This window comes from Sinocyclocheilus grahami, unplaced genomic scaffold (assembly GCF_001515645.1).
Source record: "Sinocyclocheilus grahami isolate Dianchi unplaced genomic scaffold, SAMN03320097.WGS_v1.1 scaffold1300.1, whole genome shotgun sequence".
NCBI classification, from domain to species: domain Eukaryota; kingdom Metazoa; phylum Chordata; class Actinopteri; order Cypriniformes; family Cyprinidae; genus Sinocyclocheilus; species Sinocyclocheilus grahami.
The window spans coordinates 235,801-251,690 of NW_015506479.1; the positions used below are offsets into that span (position 1 = coordinate 235,801).

Here is a 15,890-nt window from a genome sequence, read left to right on the forward strand (position 1 = left end):
GTTTAGATCATCAGAAGACTAATTCATAGATACTAAACATGGTAGGGTTATATATATGTAAGATGACAGGAATGAGTGTTTCGATCATAAGTCTGCATAAAACAGTATAAAATCTCAAAGACAACATACACGATGACCTGAAGGGTATGTGTGTTCATTCAAAGAAAGGTTTTCCTATGAATTAATTAGAAAATAGTCCATTTCTACTGTGCACTGTGTCTCTTCCTTAAGAAAAAGGCAGTGATTTTCCCTACTTGCATTCCATTCTACTACCTACATTCCATTAGGTCGTAAATGTATCTGGTGTCAGGGTTGCCAGCGCCGGGGAAGGGGGGGGGGGGGGGGGGGGGCCTGGTGTCGTTGCAGACATCCTGGCATCCAGTTTATTGGGTGAGGGGACTGTGACGATTTGTTAATCTAATGAATAACTGATTTGTTAAATCAAATAAAAAATTGTATGTTTGATTGATCCAGACGCTACAGTGATTAAATCTACAGTTTTTCAGTAATGGCTGAATAAGTGAAAGGATGGTTTTTGGGGTCAAACGCCTCTTTGAAAGGGATAAATGGTCTCCTGTAGACTTATTCTGGTTAAAAAGGCTAATAAATGACTGCTAGGTCTGTGGTTTATTTTTGGAAATGACTATACTAACATTCTAGCTCCAAAATGTACTACCAGTGAATAGTTTGGAATAATTAAGATGTTTTAATATATATTTTTAAGAAATCTCTAAGGCTGATCAAAGCACAGTAAAAACCGTAATGTTGTAATGTAAAGCTTTAGATTAGGGAACACTATTCACTATTAAGTAGTTGCTTTTTAGCATGCATATTACTAGCGTATTGGCTGTTTATTAGTACTTAAGAAGCACAAATTAATGCATGACCACATTCTAGATCCCTTAACCCATACGAGAAGATGTTGGAAGTTATGGCCCATGCCACAAAGACACTAGATCTCCCTTGGAGACGCGCGATATATGAAATCGATGATGGCAGGTTGGACGAGTGATTTCTGTTCAGCAATAACCCTCCAGCTCCTGTGAGCCTTCTATTTCTATCAACACTGAGGTTGAGAAAACATTGTTCGGCTCACATTCCCCTCTTAAGTCACACTAATTACGCGATATTGAGGTAATGCATGAGCATGCCTCCCGTTGAAGAGATGCTGGAGATGCCTCTCAATGGGTGAACCGTCATCATTTATGTGGAGCATATGTGGCAGCGGGTCACGCAGGCGGTGCTCTGCATACAGCAGCTGTACTGCAGGCATACCAGGCCGACCTGCTGAAGCATCTGGACCAGGGCCAGAATCTGTACCCCGAGGCGGTGGCCGAGCTGCGCCACACCACAGACCAGGCTCTCTGGGCTACCAAGCAGACTGCTGACATAGCTGTTTTGACTCAAACATTGTTTTGAGTCAAAACAACCCAACTGCTGGGTTCAAAACAACCCATTAGCTGGGTTTGTCCCTTTTTAACCCAGCACTGGGTTATATTTTAACCCAGCATTTTTTAGAGTGTAGTGACTTCATGGACTATCATTGTGTTTGGACACGTGCTTCAGGCATTCCCCTATGGTGTTTAGCACAAATGTATTCTAAAGGGAACTCTTAGTAAATTAGGGTGACAATAGGTCCACTTTTTCCCAGACACGTCCCGTCTACACTCTAAAAAATGCTGGGTTGTTTCAACCCAACTTTGGGCCAAATATGGACTAACCCAGCCGTTGGGTTAAATTTTTACATTAAATTGTTAACCCAAAACTTGGGTTAGTCCATATTTGACCCAAAGTTGGGTTTAAACAACCCAGCATTTTATAGAGTGTAGGATTTCTATATTACTTAAAATATCCGATCAGTTGTATGACATCAAAGTGCCATGAGATCTATAGAGAGCAGACAGCTCCTTATGCTTTCGCTTTTCTCTCGTGGTACTTTGATGTCAAACACCAATCTGAGTAGCACCGCTTCAAGTCGAAACACACCTGATATGTATGCGTATTTGCATCGCTTTGACCATTCTCTGTAGATCCCACCTTCTCACGCACCACGATTGGTCGATTATGTACAATGCCCTCATGTTATCGGTCAAACTACTTTTCGATCATTACCTTCAGCAAGTATGAAAACAGGAAAACAAAGCCAAAACCTGGATATTTTAGGCAATATAGAAATCCTGGCCAGGATGTGATCACTGTTTTCTTTTGTAATATATGTTAAAATGTAATTTATTCAAAGCTGCATACATAAAGTCAAAGCTGAATTTTCAGCATCATTACTCCTGTCTTCAGTGTTACATGATCCTTCAGAAATCATTCTGATTTGCTGCTCAAGAAACATTTTGTGTTAAAAGAAAGCAGCCTTCATATTTCCGTTGAAACTGATTGATTTTTCACAATTCTTTGATGATTAGAACATTCAAAAGAAACAGCATTTATTTTAAATACAAATCTTTTGTAACATTATAAATGTCACTTTTGATCAGTTTAATGCGTCTTTATTGCTGAATAAAAGTTTTACTTTTTTCCCTCAACATTTTTAAAGATATTGCATCAATGTTTTCACAATAATGTGAAGCAGCACAACTTTTCTCAACATTGATAATAATCAGAAATGTTTCTTATGCATCAAATCAGCATATTATAATGAATTCTGAAGGATCACGTGACACTGAAGACTGGAGTAATGATGCTGAAAATTCACAGGAATAAATACACTACAATAAACAAAAAGAAATTAATTACACAGGAAAAATACATTACTATAGAAAACAGTTCTTTTAAATAGTAATAATATTTCACAATTACTGCACTGTAAAAAAAATCTGTGACATTTACGGTAAAATACCGGCAGCTGTGGTTGCCAGAACTTCACCGTAAAAAATATGGTAGCAACATTTTAGGTTTTACAGACTTAACTTAAATTCACAATAAAATACCGTATTTCATTAGCTGATGTAATGTTAATAAACCAACATATTTTAAGTGTTAATTTAAGCAATGCTTATATATAGAAGGTGCACAGTCTCATTCACACTAACACTAAACCCCATCACGGTGACACACATGATACTGAAATAATGCAATAAACATTCATTTAACAACATTAGATGTAAGGTTAAACTCTAATGCACACAACTGATAAGAAAAAACTAAGAAACGTTATTTCAACAAAAAAACAAAATATGAAGCATCATGCAGGGAATTATGGGAGTGTCAATTTACGGTTTTTCACTGTAAATTATACAATGACTTTTTCTTTTTCACTTCCAAAAACCGTATTTTTAACATTTAACAGTATTTTACTGTGAAATTACATTAAATGTAATAACATTTATTCACCATATATAGTATGGAAACGTACTGTTAACCAGTTAACAGGTTTTTACTGTAACATTTTTACAGTCTTTTACTGTTAAATACACAATCATTTTTTACAGTGTGGTTTCTATTAGTTTTTGATCAAATAAATGCAGACTTGGTGAACATAAGATAATTCTTTAAAAAAAAAAAAAAAAAAACACTGTTATGTGTAGATCCTCCTATGGCTATATCAGGTTTGACCAGTTGCCTTTTGGTCCATACCAGGTGACCTTTGACCCCAAACACACCACCACACATTATAAGTAGTTTTCAATAAATACATTTTCAATAAAAGCATTTCATAATGTATAGAATAATTGCCATTCAATTTGAAAGGCACATTTTATGGTGGGCCTTTACACATACTATTATATACAGTACATGCATGTGAGCAAAGTATTTGATTTGCGCCAATATTTCTGTCATCATTTCTCTTGCGTCAATCAGACAGCAGCAGTAAAAACAGTTATATTTACCACTGACGACATGGTCCTTGTGTGTGTAATCAAGTGCTGAACAGAGCAAAGCATGAGCATCAAAAACACAGCGCTGTAATCAGAGCACTTCAAACACACAAGCATCTGCTGGAATAACAATGAGCCTGAGCTCTCAGAAAACCACAGGAGGAGCTTTCAATCACACAACTGCGCTGGACATGCAAACACATCAGAGGACAGAGGAAAAGACACTGAGACTGAAGCTGAAGCGAGGAGGTGTGTGATGTCTGAAGTGCCGTATGGTAATGTGTCTCTCGTCCCCCTCCTGCCTCCAGACACTCATCTCCCCTCTCAGCCTCATTTCAGCCATAAAACATCAGATAAACGCACAACTCCATCAACCAAACCAGTCAAACATCACTGCACTGAAGTCGGAGGAAGACTCTTCAGAGTTTAGGAGAGGAAGGATGTCTGAAGACTTCAGAAGCACGTTCTCCAAACTCATGAAAAATTAATACACCACCACTTGAACCTCAAACAGCTCAAAAATACAAGCAGGTGAGTGACTCAACACAACGCTTACATTCCTTAATCGTCATTGTACTGTCTTACATGTGCATATTCTAAGTAATAGTAAGAATGAATCATCTAAATAATATTTTAGGATAGTCCCTGTCTAATCTGTTGATATTCAGTGCTAGTCAGAGCAACGGCTTTAAATGCAGCCATAATGATCTGGATTCTGAGGTCACTTCTGGTCATCTTGTGATGACGGTGTTTTAAAAACGCTTCAGAGCCTGTGCACAGCTTTAACAATTTTCAATTCAACTGCAGCCCGGCCCATTCTCAGGAAATGCTGCCATTTGTGCATGGAAATTTCTGGATCTTTTCTAGTTACTGCCAAATGAAGCCCAATTATCTCCATAGACACTGGGAGGCACCGTAAGAGGACAACTGGACGATTCTTAAACTATTAAGGTCAATCGACTTAGATATAGTGATTAACTATATACAGTGCACTGCAGGTGAAACGTTTGGAATTATTAAATAGTTTTCTTCGTGTTTTTGAAAGAAGTCTCACCAAGGCTGCATTTATTGGAACAGAAATGCAGTCAAAACTGTAGCATTTTAAAATATCATGCATTAAAGGGATAGTTCACCCAAAAATGAAAATTTGATGTTTATCTGCTTACCCCCAGGGCATCCAAGATGTAGGTGACTTTGTTTCTTCAGTAGAACACAAACGAAGATTTTTAAGTCAAACCGTTGCAGTCTGTCAGTCTTATAATGGCAGTCAATGGGCTCCACGGCTTTGAGAGTAAAAAAAACATACACAAACAAAACCAAATTAAACCCTGCGGCACGTGACGATACATTGACGTGTAAAGACACGAAACGATTGATCTGTGCAAGACAGATCAATTCACAACATCCGGCGCGTGACTTCAAATAAATACGGTTGAGCAAAAGAATTCCACGTTGTCTGATGATATATCAAAACTGTCTTCCATTGTGGTGACCTGTACTTCTAAATATCTTTAGATCATCGCAGTGCCAGTGAACACATCCGCAATCTCTCTGCACTGTGTAAATAATGAGTGACGTATACACGCGACAGATATATATAGATGCCCTGTTCGACCGCTCCAGATACGTTGACGCATCCGCCATTTTGGAACGTATCGCGGCTCATAGAAACAGTCACTAATGAGGCATCTACTTATATATATCTATGTGCCAGAGCACGTACACGCGTCACACGCCGGATGTTGTGAACGCGCTCAGGACAGTTGGACATCGCAGTGGATCATCAAATTTTTATTTTTGGGTGAACTATCCCTTTAAATTGATCAAAAGTAAAGTCATTTATGTTATGAAAGATTTATATTTAAAATAAATGCTGTTATTTGAACCTTCAATTCATCAAATAATCTTTTAAACAGTCACTAATGAGGCATCTACTTATATATATCTATGTGCCAGAGCACGTACACGCGTCACACGCCGGATGTTGTGAACGCGCTCAGGACAGTTGGACATCGCAGTGGATCATCAAATTTTTATTTTTGGGTGAACTATCCCTTTAAATTGATCAAAAGTAAAGTCATTTATGTTACGAAAGATTTATATTTCAAATAAATGCTGTTATTTGAACCTTCAATTCATCAAATAATCTTTTAAAAAACATATCACTGGTTTCTACAAGAGTAGTGTAGTACGTTTGCATTGCAGTATATTTTAATTTGTACAAATATTTTTTTACAGCCTAACATAATATACAATTAAAGTGCACCAGTAAATATCTGTATAAATATACTGACTTCTAAAGCCATTTCATGCCACTTTGATAACTTAGGTCTGCTATAATAATTAAAATATTTTTTGGTTTATCAGTAACATTTAGTAGCAAATGCTTATAGATCATTAAATATTAATTGAACTTTTACATATCCCAACAATATTAGAAACATATTTGTCAAGTTGCCAGACATGATTAAATATATTGCTGTCCATTTAAACTGAAGAGACAATTACACAATAGTTTACAATATCTCTTTTTAGATAATATATAGTATAATATGTCTATAAAGACACCTTTATTTTGTTGTGTAGAATAATAAAACAAACACTTAAGTGCAGCATGTATTATTTGATGTATTTATTTTTCTAACATTTTTCTAATTTGTTCACTCTAGTACTTTTGCATTGCAAGTATTAATTTGTACAAATATATGATTCAAATCACATTTTTGCAGGCTAAAATAATAAACAAGCACAGTGCACCAATAAATATCTGCTTTATGTGTTACCAATGTGCAAAAACAGCTGGGTATCCGTTTGAGCTGAGCACATTTATTGATTAAAGTGTCCAATTGGTTGTAGACTGAGTTAGTTAGATAGTTTTAAAGGTTAGAAGGCCATCATATATTTATTATAGAAATAAATCAAAATTTAAAAAGAGTGTTACGTTTGAGCTGAAAATGTTGACCTATAGTGATATTTGTCATTTATTTGATTAATTATTCAGCATATGCAATTCATTTGATAACATTTGAAATCAACTGAAAGCCTATTAAATAAATATGAATGTCACATACATTGTTACTAAAACTCTTATGCAATATAGAGCATGTAGCTGAACAGAGACAGGTCTTATTCCAGAACAGACTCTTTTACAGCATGACCGGCCAAGTGTTGGTGGAGAGCATGGATTTATCAGCTCACAGACTCTCTGTGAAGACGTCTGTTGAAGAAGAGTCAGAGTGCGCGGATAGCACTCTCAGCCGGTGAGATCGCAGCTCATGCTATTGTAGAACTCAACACTTCCCATCAGTTGTCTAATGGTCAGATACGGTCTGGCAGTCTGTATAAATCCCTGTTTGACTCTTTTGCCAATGCAGTGGTCAGTCCATATGTGATGACACATCCTCAGAGTTACAGCGAGTGGCCACCCTCGAACCGCGTGGACTGAACTCTCAGAACTCCTTTCATGGCAGAGGGGCGCTGTCAAGGTGAGCGGGGCACACAGCTTCATTTGGATTTATTCACGTATGGCCTGCTTTGGAATTTGAATCCCAAATTGGTGAATTTTACAATTGGAAAACACAGTTTTTCTAGTATTTTCTTCTTCAAATGCACAGAATATATAAAGTCAATATCATTTAATATATCATTTAAATTCACCCTGTCTGTCTAAATGTATGTGATATAGCTTATTGTGGAAAAAATCATCAGTGCATATGTTTGAACTTTTGAAAAAACTTTTGGCCTCGTATAATGTTTGATTAAAATGTCATAACTGAATAGTCCAGTAAAAACACCAGTCTTCTCTCTGGTGATGTATGCAGGACTTCTCCACTCATTTAGTCCTCTTTAACCCCTCCCTGTAAACTCATGCTCATCTGCCTCCACTTTTAAGTGCCACGCCCACATCTCAACATCCAATCAACAACGACACACAATCAACAAGTCTGTTGCACTCGGATCACAATATAGAAGAAAAGATTCATCACTGCTTGCATTTCATTGCAACTTTCATATTAAATATAATTTAATGCAACAAGGTGTCCACCATAAATGACATATATATATATATATATATATATATATATATATATATACACTGCGGATGCATTTCAAGTGGACACTGATTCATTAGTTCCCTTTGTTTCCAAGGTTGGTGAGTATGGTGGTCACTCTTAGAGAATGGGCACATAAAAGCCTGCAGGAAGAGGAGGAAAGGCCAGATTCCTTCTTAGAGCGCTTCAGAGGACCTGAACTCCAAATTGCTCCAAGTCGGATAAGTATCAGACCCGATGCTCAAGATGGATCCAACAGTGCCAAAACCAAGTGAGTTTGTGCTTTCACACCATTACCTCTGAACAACTGTATAAAATCTCCATTGCCTTGTTAAACATACATGTAACCACATAATATGTTGAAATGCATTTGGTTATCAGGAAAAAGTCTGATGTTTTCATATTGGCATCTGCTGATGACCTGTACTACCGCTGGCTGTTTGTTATTGCCGCAGCTGTATTGTACAACTGGTGCTTTGTGGTGGCTAGGTAAGACAAAAGAAATGTCCATTTATCTACACACGAGCAGAGTTTAAAGCTGAAATACTGAACATCAAAAGCATCTCTGAGCTAAGATTCTAAAATGAATCCAGTGATTCCAATGTAAAACTAGTCAGCCAATTATACAGTAAATAACCTGAATATATCATTTTGGATTCTGAATGCTGCATGTAGGGCCTGTGAGGAAGGTATTTGTAGCAGCTGTTCTTCCATTAAATCCAAGCGCTGTAATTAGATCTCAAGAGCAAGTGTGTGATCTAGGCTCTCATTTTGATGATGATTTATGTAAATAAGTGTTTTTGTGTCATGTGTGAAAGGGTTAGTCCTGACTGAAGCTGATTGTGTTTCATTATTCATATCCCAAACACAGGGCCTGCTTTGATGAGCTTCAAACCAGGAACTTCATTCTGTGGCTGGTTTTGGATTATCTCTCTGATGTCATTTATATACTGGACACCTGTGTGAGACTGAGAACAGGTCAGAATCTTCCAGCGTCTACCATGTTTTTGGAAGAGTTGTTGTGACACTTTGTATTACAGGTGGGGTAAGTGATTTCTGGTAGCCAATGTTGACATTTAAAATCACCAAAACAAACATGCCCCTACCCCAAAAGGGTCTCGCCCTTATTTTGATAGCTCTGCCCCACACATACATACACAACCCAGGCAACGATTAGTTCTGTGAAACAAAGCAAAACCAATGTTACACCGTAATCTACACCGGACGCGAGTGGTGCGGCACGACAAAATACTGTTGAACTCATAATCAGTGATGCTGTCTACACCATACATATATATATACATATCTCTACATCATAGAGAGAGATATATATATATATATATATATATATATATATATATATATATATATATATATATATATATACATCTATGGTCTACACTGGATGCGGCACGACATAACAAATCCCCGACAGAAAACTGCTGCTGCATTCTATTCATGGCGTACTGACACAATTTTCAAAAGATTTTCAACGGTCGCTTTGTCGCGTCCAGTGTACTAGACAGAATTTAGCTGTTGTGGCACAGACACTGTGTTACTCACCTATCGAGAAGATTGTTCTGCAGACATTTTCCTCTTTTGTTTTTTATCCGCCATCTCTATCTTTCTGTCACTCGGCTCGCTAATGTCCGTCCTGTGCACTGAACGCTCTCTCCTCCACATCATGAGTAGACACACCCCTTACTGCTGATTGGCCACATGTTTGTTTTGCTTTTCGGCCCGAATCAGTTTTCTAAAGCGTTTTTGAAAAATCACTTACCCCACCTTTAATAATTCAATAGGTGCTTCGGTACGAGTAATCATGAAGAACTGACAATGTATATCTTCACTATAGGTTTCCTTGAGCAGGGTCTTCTTGTGAAGGACCTTACCAAGTTAAGAGAAAGCTATTTTCACACAATACAATTCAAGCTAGACCTGCTATCCATACTACCCACTGATCTAGCCTACATCGCCATTGGCATTCACGTGCCAGAGCTGCGTTTCAATCGACTGATGCGCTTCTCACGTCTCTTTGAGTTCTTCGACCGCACCGAGACCCGCACAAGCTACCCCAACATATTCCGCATTTGCAACTTGGTGCTCTATATTCTAGTCATCATTCACTGGAATGCCTGCATCTACTTTGCCATCTCCAAGTCTCTGGGGTTCGGATCCGACCAGTGGGTCTACCCAAACATCTCTGACCCTGAGTTTGGGACACTCACTCGAGGATACGTCTACTGCCTCTACTGGTCAACCCTCACCTTGACGACTATTGGGGAAATGCCGGCCCCAGTGCGGGATGAGGAATATCTTTTTGTTGTTTTTGATTTCCTTGTTGGCGTTCTCATTTTCGCCACCATTGTTGGTAATATAGGAGCCATGATATCAAACATGAATGCCACACGGGCCGAGTTCCAGGCTCACATCGATGCCATCAAACACTACATGCAGTTCAGAAAGGTCAGCAAAGAGCTGGAAGCCAGAGTCATCAAATGGTTCGACTACCTGTGGACCAACAAGAAAGCAATTGATGAGCAGGATGTCCTAAAGAATCTGCCCAACAAACTGCGGGCTGAGATCGCTATCAATGTGCACCTGGATACACTGAAGAAGGTCCGAATCTTCCAGGACTGTGAAGCTGGGCTTTTGGTGGAACTGGTGCTCAAGCTGCGGCCACAGGTCTTCAGTCCCGGAGACTACATCTGCCGAAAGGGGGACATAGGAAAAGAGATGTACATCATCAAAGAGGGTCGCCTTGCTGTTGTGGCCGATGATGGGGTGACCCAGTTTGCACACTTGACGGCCGGCAGCTGCTTTGGCGAGATTAGCATCCTCAACATCAAAGGCAGCAAAATGGGCAACCGTCGCACCGCTAACATCCGTAGCATTGGCTACTCTGACCTCTTCTGTTTGTCAAAGGATGACCTGATGGAGGCTGTAATGGAGTATCCGGATGCTAAGAAAGCTCTGGAAGAGAGGGGAAGACAGATCCTTCTGAAGGAGGGCCTGCTGGAGGAGTTGGACGCAGGTGGAATTGGAGAAGAACGGGTTGAGGAGAAAGTGCAGAGGCTGGAAGCTTCTCTTGAAATACTACAGACTCGGTTTGCTCGGTTATTGGCTGAGTACACAGCTACTCAACAGCGCCTGAAGCAGAGGCTCACAGCACTGGAGTGTAGGACACGTCACTCTGGCAGCGGCTTCTTCTCGGATGGCAATGAAAGCACTATTGACGGTGACGGTACACACAGTGAGGTCAACATCCAGCTCTGAGCACTTGCTTTTAAGACAGAACCTTATACAGTACAGTGGTCTTAATGACCATTCAATAGCAATAATATATGAACACTAGAAAGAACATAACATTGCATGTGGAACTGTTTCATTTTTATTTGCAAATGCCATTGAGCATAACAAGCTTTTGCCCACCCCATTTAAAGGTGTACTTTAAAAAATTTTTTTTTAGCTTTTTGTGTGAAGTTTTGCTAATTAAAAAAAGTTTCCCAAATAAAAAACTAACAGCACTTTTGGAATATACCATTAAGTGGTGTAAACCCAGATGAGACTCCAGACATATCAGTCTTCAAGAAACAAACAAAAAACTTCTAGACTTATTAAAATGTTTTAGTGTACATTTGTGAAAATGTACCAATCATCCCTCATTAGTATTGCCATGCTGAGATCACATGACCAGCCATGTCATGCAATTTACTTGCTAATGTTTATTATGGGTGGGCAGTATTTGAGCACAGCTGCTCTCATGATTCTTTCAATGTTAGCTGTGTTGCTGAATCTCTAGCACCACATAAAATAATCATATTGACCTGATTTGTATTATTATTATTATTATAATTGTGTTTGTGGGGCAGAAGTGTCCCGTGGTAGTTTCTGTTGGTTGTTTTAGGCCTTGTATTGCTAAATAAAAAGTGAGTTTAAATGTTTTAATTTCAATGATTACTTGCAGTCTAGTTACTAAGCCTCTGCACTGAGATGGAAGCATTAGTCTTTGTGTAAAGACAGACAAGTCTGACTAGGTGAGTCCACCAATGCATTGCTCTTTTTATTCATGAAATTATGGTCACTCAACCTGTAAAAATCAACTCATGTAATTGGTTGAAAAAATGGAAAAGGTAGGCTACTGCTAATTTCCTGCCAGGACATTATTTGTTACATTTACAGAAATGTCCTTAAAAACCTCTTTTGAAATATAAGAGGTCTTTGTAGCTACCATTAAAACATCCTGCAAGGTCCATGGCTTATAAATGTCCTCCTCATTATAAACAAAGCCTTTATTTAATGAAGCTCCATGCATGGCGGCAGCAACAATACTACAGCGAGAATAAAAGTTACGCCTTCTTTCTTTGCGTGAACATTTGGGCGGCGTTATGCAAATCTTACCACATAGTGAGGTAGACATGTGGGGGCGTGTTAGAACGAGCCGTTTTAGGTAGGCGTGGCTGACTCTGAACTTTTATAAAGAATATCTAAATTAGATTTGAGACTTTAGTCTTTGCAACTTTACAGATCTTCTTTATGCACCAAGAGCTTGTAACACTCCAAAGAGAAAGGAAAACTTGAAATCGCATCATATGATAAGTTATTTGTTAAGTTCAGGTGGATTAGGGGATCATAAATATGGTCATGCAGAATAAGACATTATTATGTGCTTTATAAGTACTGAAAAACAGCCAATATGCTATAATATACATGCTAAAAAAACAACTACTTAATAGTGAGAATTGGTCCTTAAAATAAAGTGTTACCGTAATTTTTCTTTAATTTCTATTAAATAAAGTTAGAAAGGATCATTGTGGCCATATATACATTTTTAAGAAATGTGACATCTTTTGCTAAAAGTCGGCATGACTCCATGTGTGTGTTTCATTTTTTTTTAACAAACGTCAGATTTTGGTTACATATGCAGGCCTTCTCCAATCATTTAGTCCTCTAAAACACCACCCCTTCACAATCAACTGCAAGACCACATTCATATTTGAGTGTGAATAACTCAAAATCCAATCAACAATAATACAGAACAATACAGAAGAAAAGATCTGCTGCTACTTCTGTTTCATTGTGACTTTAACTACACATTTGATAACATAATAATGTTTCATTTTTATCTGAATTAACAGCTGTTCTGGTTGTAAAAGTTACTTTGAAAATGGAAAATAAATGAAAGGATACATTTAGCATGGCTTTCTGTGTCCTCCTGTCACCAACACCTAGCATAAGCTGCAGCGGTTGTTCTTATAGCCTACATGGTATTTGTCTTGCATTTGTTTCATATTAAGTACATCATTTTGCACCCAGTGTGGTGCTTTTTTTTCTTTTTCTTATTTTTCTTAATGTTCACTGCACAGAACATCCATACGAAATGTGTCACTCATAAGAAATTACATTATTGAAGAATTTAGAATAATTCAAGAATTACAGTGTCCTCTTAGAACCCTGAGAACACAGATACGCTCCCCAATGAGGACTTAATTGACAAGATGGTTACTAAAAAGATGACTAAAACAGTTTTTTTTACTTAGATATCTTTGTAAATGTTGATTAAAACATTATAGCCCATTACTGTACTGAATTTATGGTTACTAGTTACTGAATTAATAATAATAATAATAGTATTTTAAAAACATGACTTAGTTCACCCAAGAATGAAAATTGTGAGATCTGGACTCTGGATTTGAGATCAGATCCACTGAGAGAAGAAACACCACACTGTAAAAAAAAAATTGGTGACATTTACGGTAAAATACCGGCAGCTGTGGTCCCCAAAAAATATACGGTAGCAACATTTTGGGTTTTACAGACTTAACTTAAATTCACAATAAAATACTGTATTTCATTAACTGATGTAATGTTAATAAACCAACATATTGAAGTACTAATATCTGTTTTGAACCATTGTAATGCACTGATAACCACCAAAAACTGGTGGTGATGAGAAAGTCACATGATGAACCAAAGCTCATCACAAACAGCTTTCCTACGAGCTGAAGGCAATATTTATATATAGAAGGTGCACAGTCTCATTCACACTAACACTAAACCCCATCATGGTGACACACATAATACTGAAATAATGCAATAAACATTAATTTAACGACATTAGATGTAAGATTAAACCCTAATGTACACAACTGATAAGTATATCAGAACAATAACATGTTATTTAAAAAAAACAAAAAACATCAAATATGAAGTGTCATGCAGGGAATTCTGGGAGTGTCAATTTACGTTTTTTCACTGTAAATTATACAATGACTTTTTCTTTTTCACTTCCAAAAACCAAAAAAAGTATTTTACTGTAAAATTACATTAAATGTAATTACAGTTATTCACCGTATATAGTATGGAAACTTACTGTTAACCAGTTAACAGGTTTTTACTGTAACATTTTTACAGTCTTTTACTGTTAAAATCACAATCATTTTTCACAGTGCAGCAACTCAACTTACTGCAACAAAGGCAAAAACACAATTCTCGGTCATTGTCCTCACAGGCATTACTGGAATAGCCTCAACCCATTTGGAGGAGGGTGTGCACATACCTTTGGTCAAAATACCATGAACTGCACAGGCCCAACAATATGCCAAATTACTCAAAATAGACCTTATACAGTCTTTTTGATTTGATTATTTGGTTTCATACTTTCGGCAGACAGTAATCAGTACACAAAACATTCTTCTTCTTCTTTTTGTCAGTACAAACATTCTCCTTGTGAAGCTCTATTTAATCTTGCTTGGGTCATTTTGTTCATTGTTGTCCCGTCCCGGTTCAAACTGATGCATTTGATATCCTACTTGCCATATGTGGTTTGCTGGTTTTGTTATTTGTGTTTAGCATTATTTCTTGATGTCAGGATTTGGGGTTGTGGCTGTTGAACAGAGCTTTGATCCCAGAGTCTTTCACTGTGCTGTTGCAGAGGACACTTCAAGAGCACGCTAAATGCACGTTGATTATCAGAGTCTGATGAATGACTGCCATTGAGAAAATTCCAACCTAAGCTTTTGAATTAAATACTATCGCTTGAAATGAATTTAAAGAAGACTAAAGCGCATTCCGGTGTCCTAATTTGTTTAAATCGGTACGCATGCTCCATTCTGACTGACTATTTGCTTCTGATTTTATTTTATGCATTGTGAGCAGAAGGCAGCCACCAGTTCTGCAAGTGTAATGTTTATTTTAACACAGATGAGGAAGTGAAAATTAGTAGCACAATTAAACTCAATGGTACACTGTAAAAAAAAAAAAAACTGTGACATTTACGGTAAAATACCGGCAGCTGTGGTCCCCAAAAAATATACGGTAGCAACATTTTGGGTTTTACAGACTTAACTTAAATTCACAATAAAATACTGTATTTCATTAACTGATGTAATGTTAATAAACCAACATATTGAAGTACTAATATCTGTTTTGAACCATTGTAATGCACTGATAACCACCAAAAACTGGTGGTGATGAGAAAGTCACATGATGAACCAAAGCTCATCACAAACAGCTTTCCTACGAGCTGAAGGCAATATTTATATATAGAAGGTGCACAGTCTCATTCACACTAACACTAAACCCCATCATGGTGACACACATAATACTGAAATAATGCAATAAACATTAATTTAACGACATTAGATGTAAGATTAAACCCTAATGTACACAACTGATAAGTATATCAGAACAATAACATGTTATTTAAAAAAAACAAAAAACATCAAATATGAAGTGTCATGCAGGGAATTCTGGGAGTGTCAATTTACGTTTTTTCACTGTAAATTATACAATGACTTTTTCTTTTTCACTTCCAAAAACCAAAAAAAGTATTTTACTGTAAAATTACATTAAATGTAATTACAGTTATTCACCGTATATAGTATGGAAACTTACTGTTAACCAGTTAACAGGTTTTTACTGTAACATTTTTACAGTCTTTTACTGTTAAAATCACAATCATTTTTCACAGTGCAGCAACTCAACTTACCTTTCCTTCGTGACGTTAAAG

At 37.4% G+C, this 15,890-nt stretch overlaps 1 protein-coding gene across 1 annotated transcript; it reads left to right on the forward strand.

The window, feature by feature from the left end:
* Positions 1-6,980: 6,980 nt before the first annotated feature.
* Positions 6,981-11,277, forward strand: cnga2a (cyclic nucleotide gated channel subunit alpha 2a). The gene is made up of 6 exons (XM_016254990.1): positions 6,981-7,087; positions 7,202-7,312; positions 7,977-8,150; positions 8,261-8,368; positions 8,751-8,857; positions 9,735-11,277. The coding sequence occupies exons 1-6, from the start codon at positions 6,981-6,983 to the stop codon at positions 11,153-11,155; spliced, it is 2,028 nt and encodes a 675-aa protein (XP_016110476.1). The 3' UTR covers positions 11,156-11,277.
* The last annotated feature ends 4,613 nt before the right edge of the window (positions 11,278-15,890 follow it).

What these genes read in the sequence shown, in the direction of transcription:
- cnga2a (XM_016254990.1), top strand. Translation starts at nt 6,981, where the DNA reads ATGACCGGCCAAGTGTTGGTGGAGAGCATGGATTTATCAGCTCACAGA. An exon ending in GGCAGAGGGGCGCTGTCAAG is followed by an intron (nt 7,313 to 7,976) that starts GTGAGCGGGGCA and finishes TTTGTTTCCAAG; the next exon opens with GTTGGTGAGTATGGTGGTCA. An exon ending in TCCAACAGTGCCAAAACCAA is followed by an intron (nt 8,151 to 8,260) that starts GTGAGTTTGTGC and finishes TTTGGTTATCAG; the next exon opens with GAAAAAGTCTGATGTTTTCA.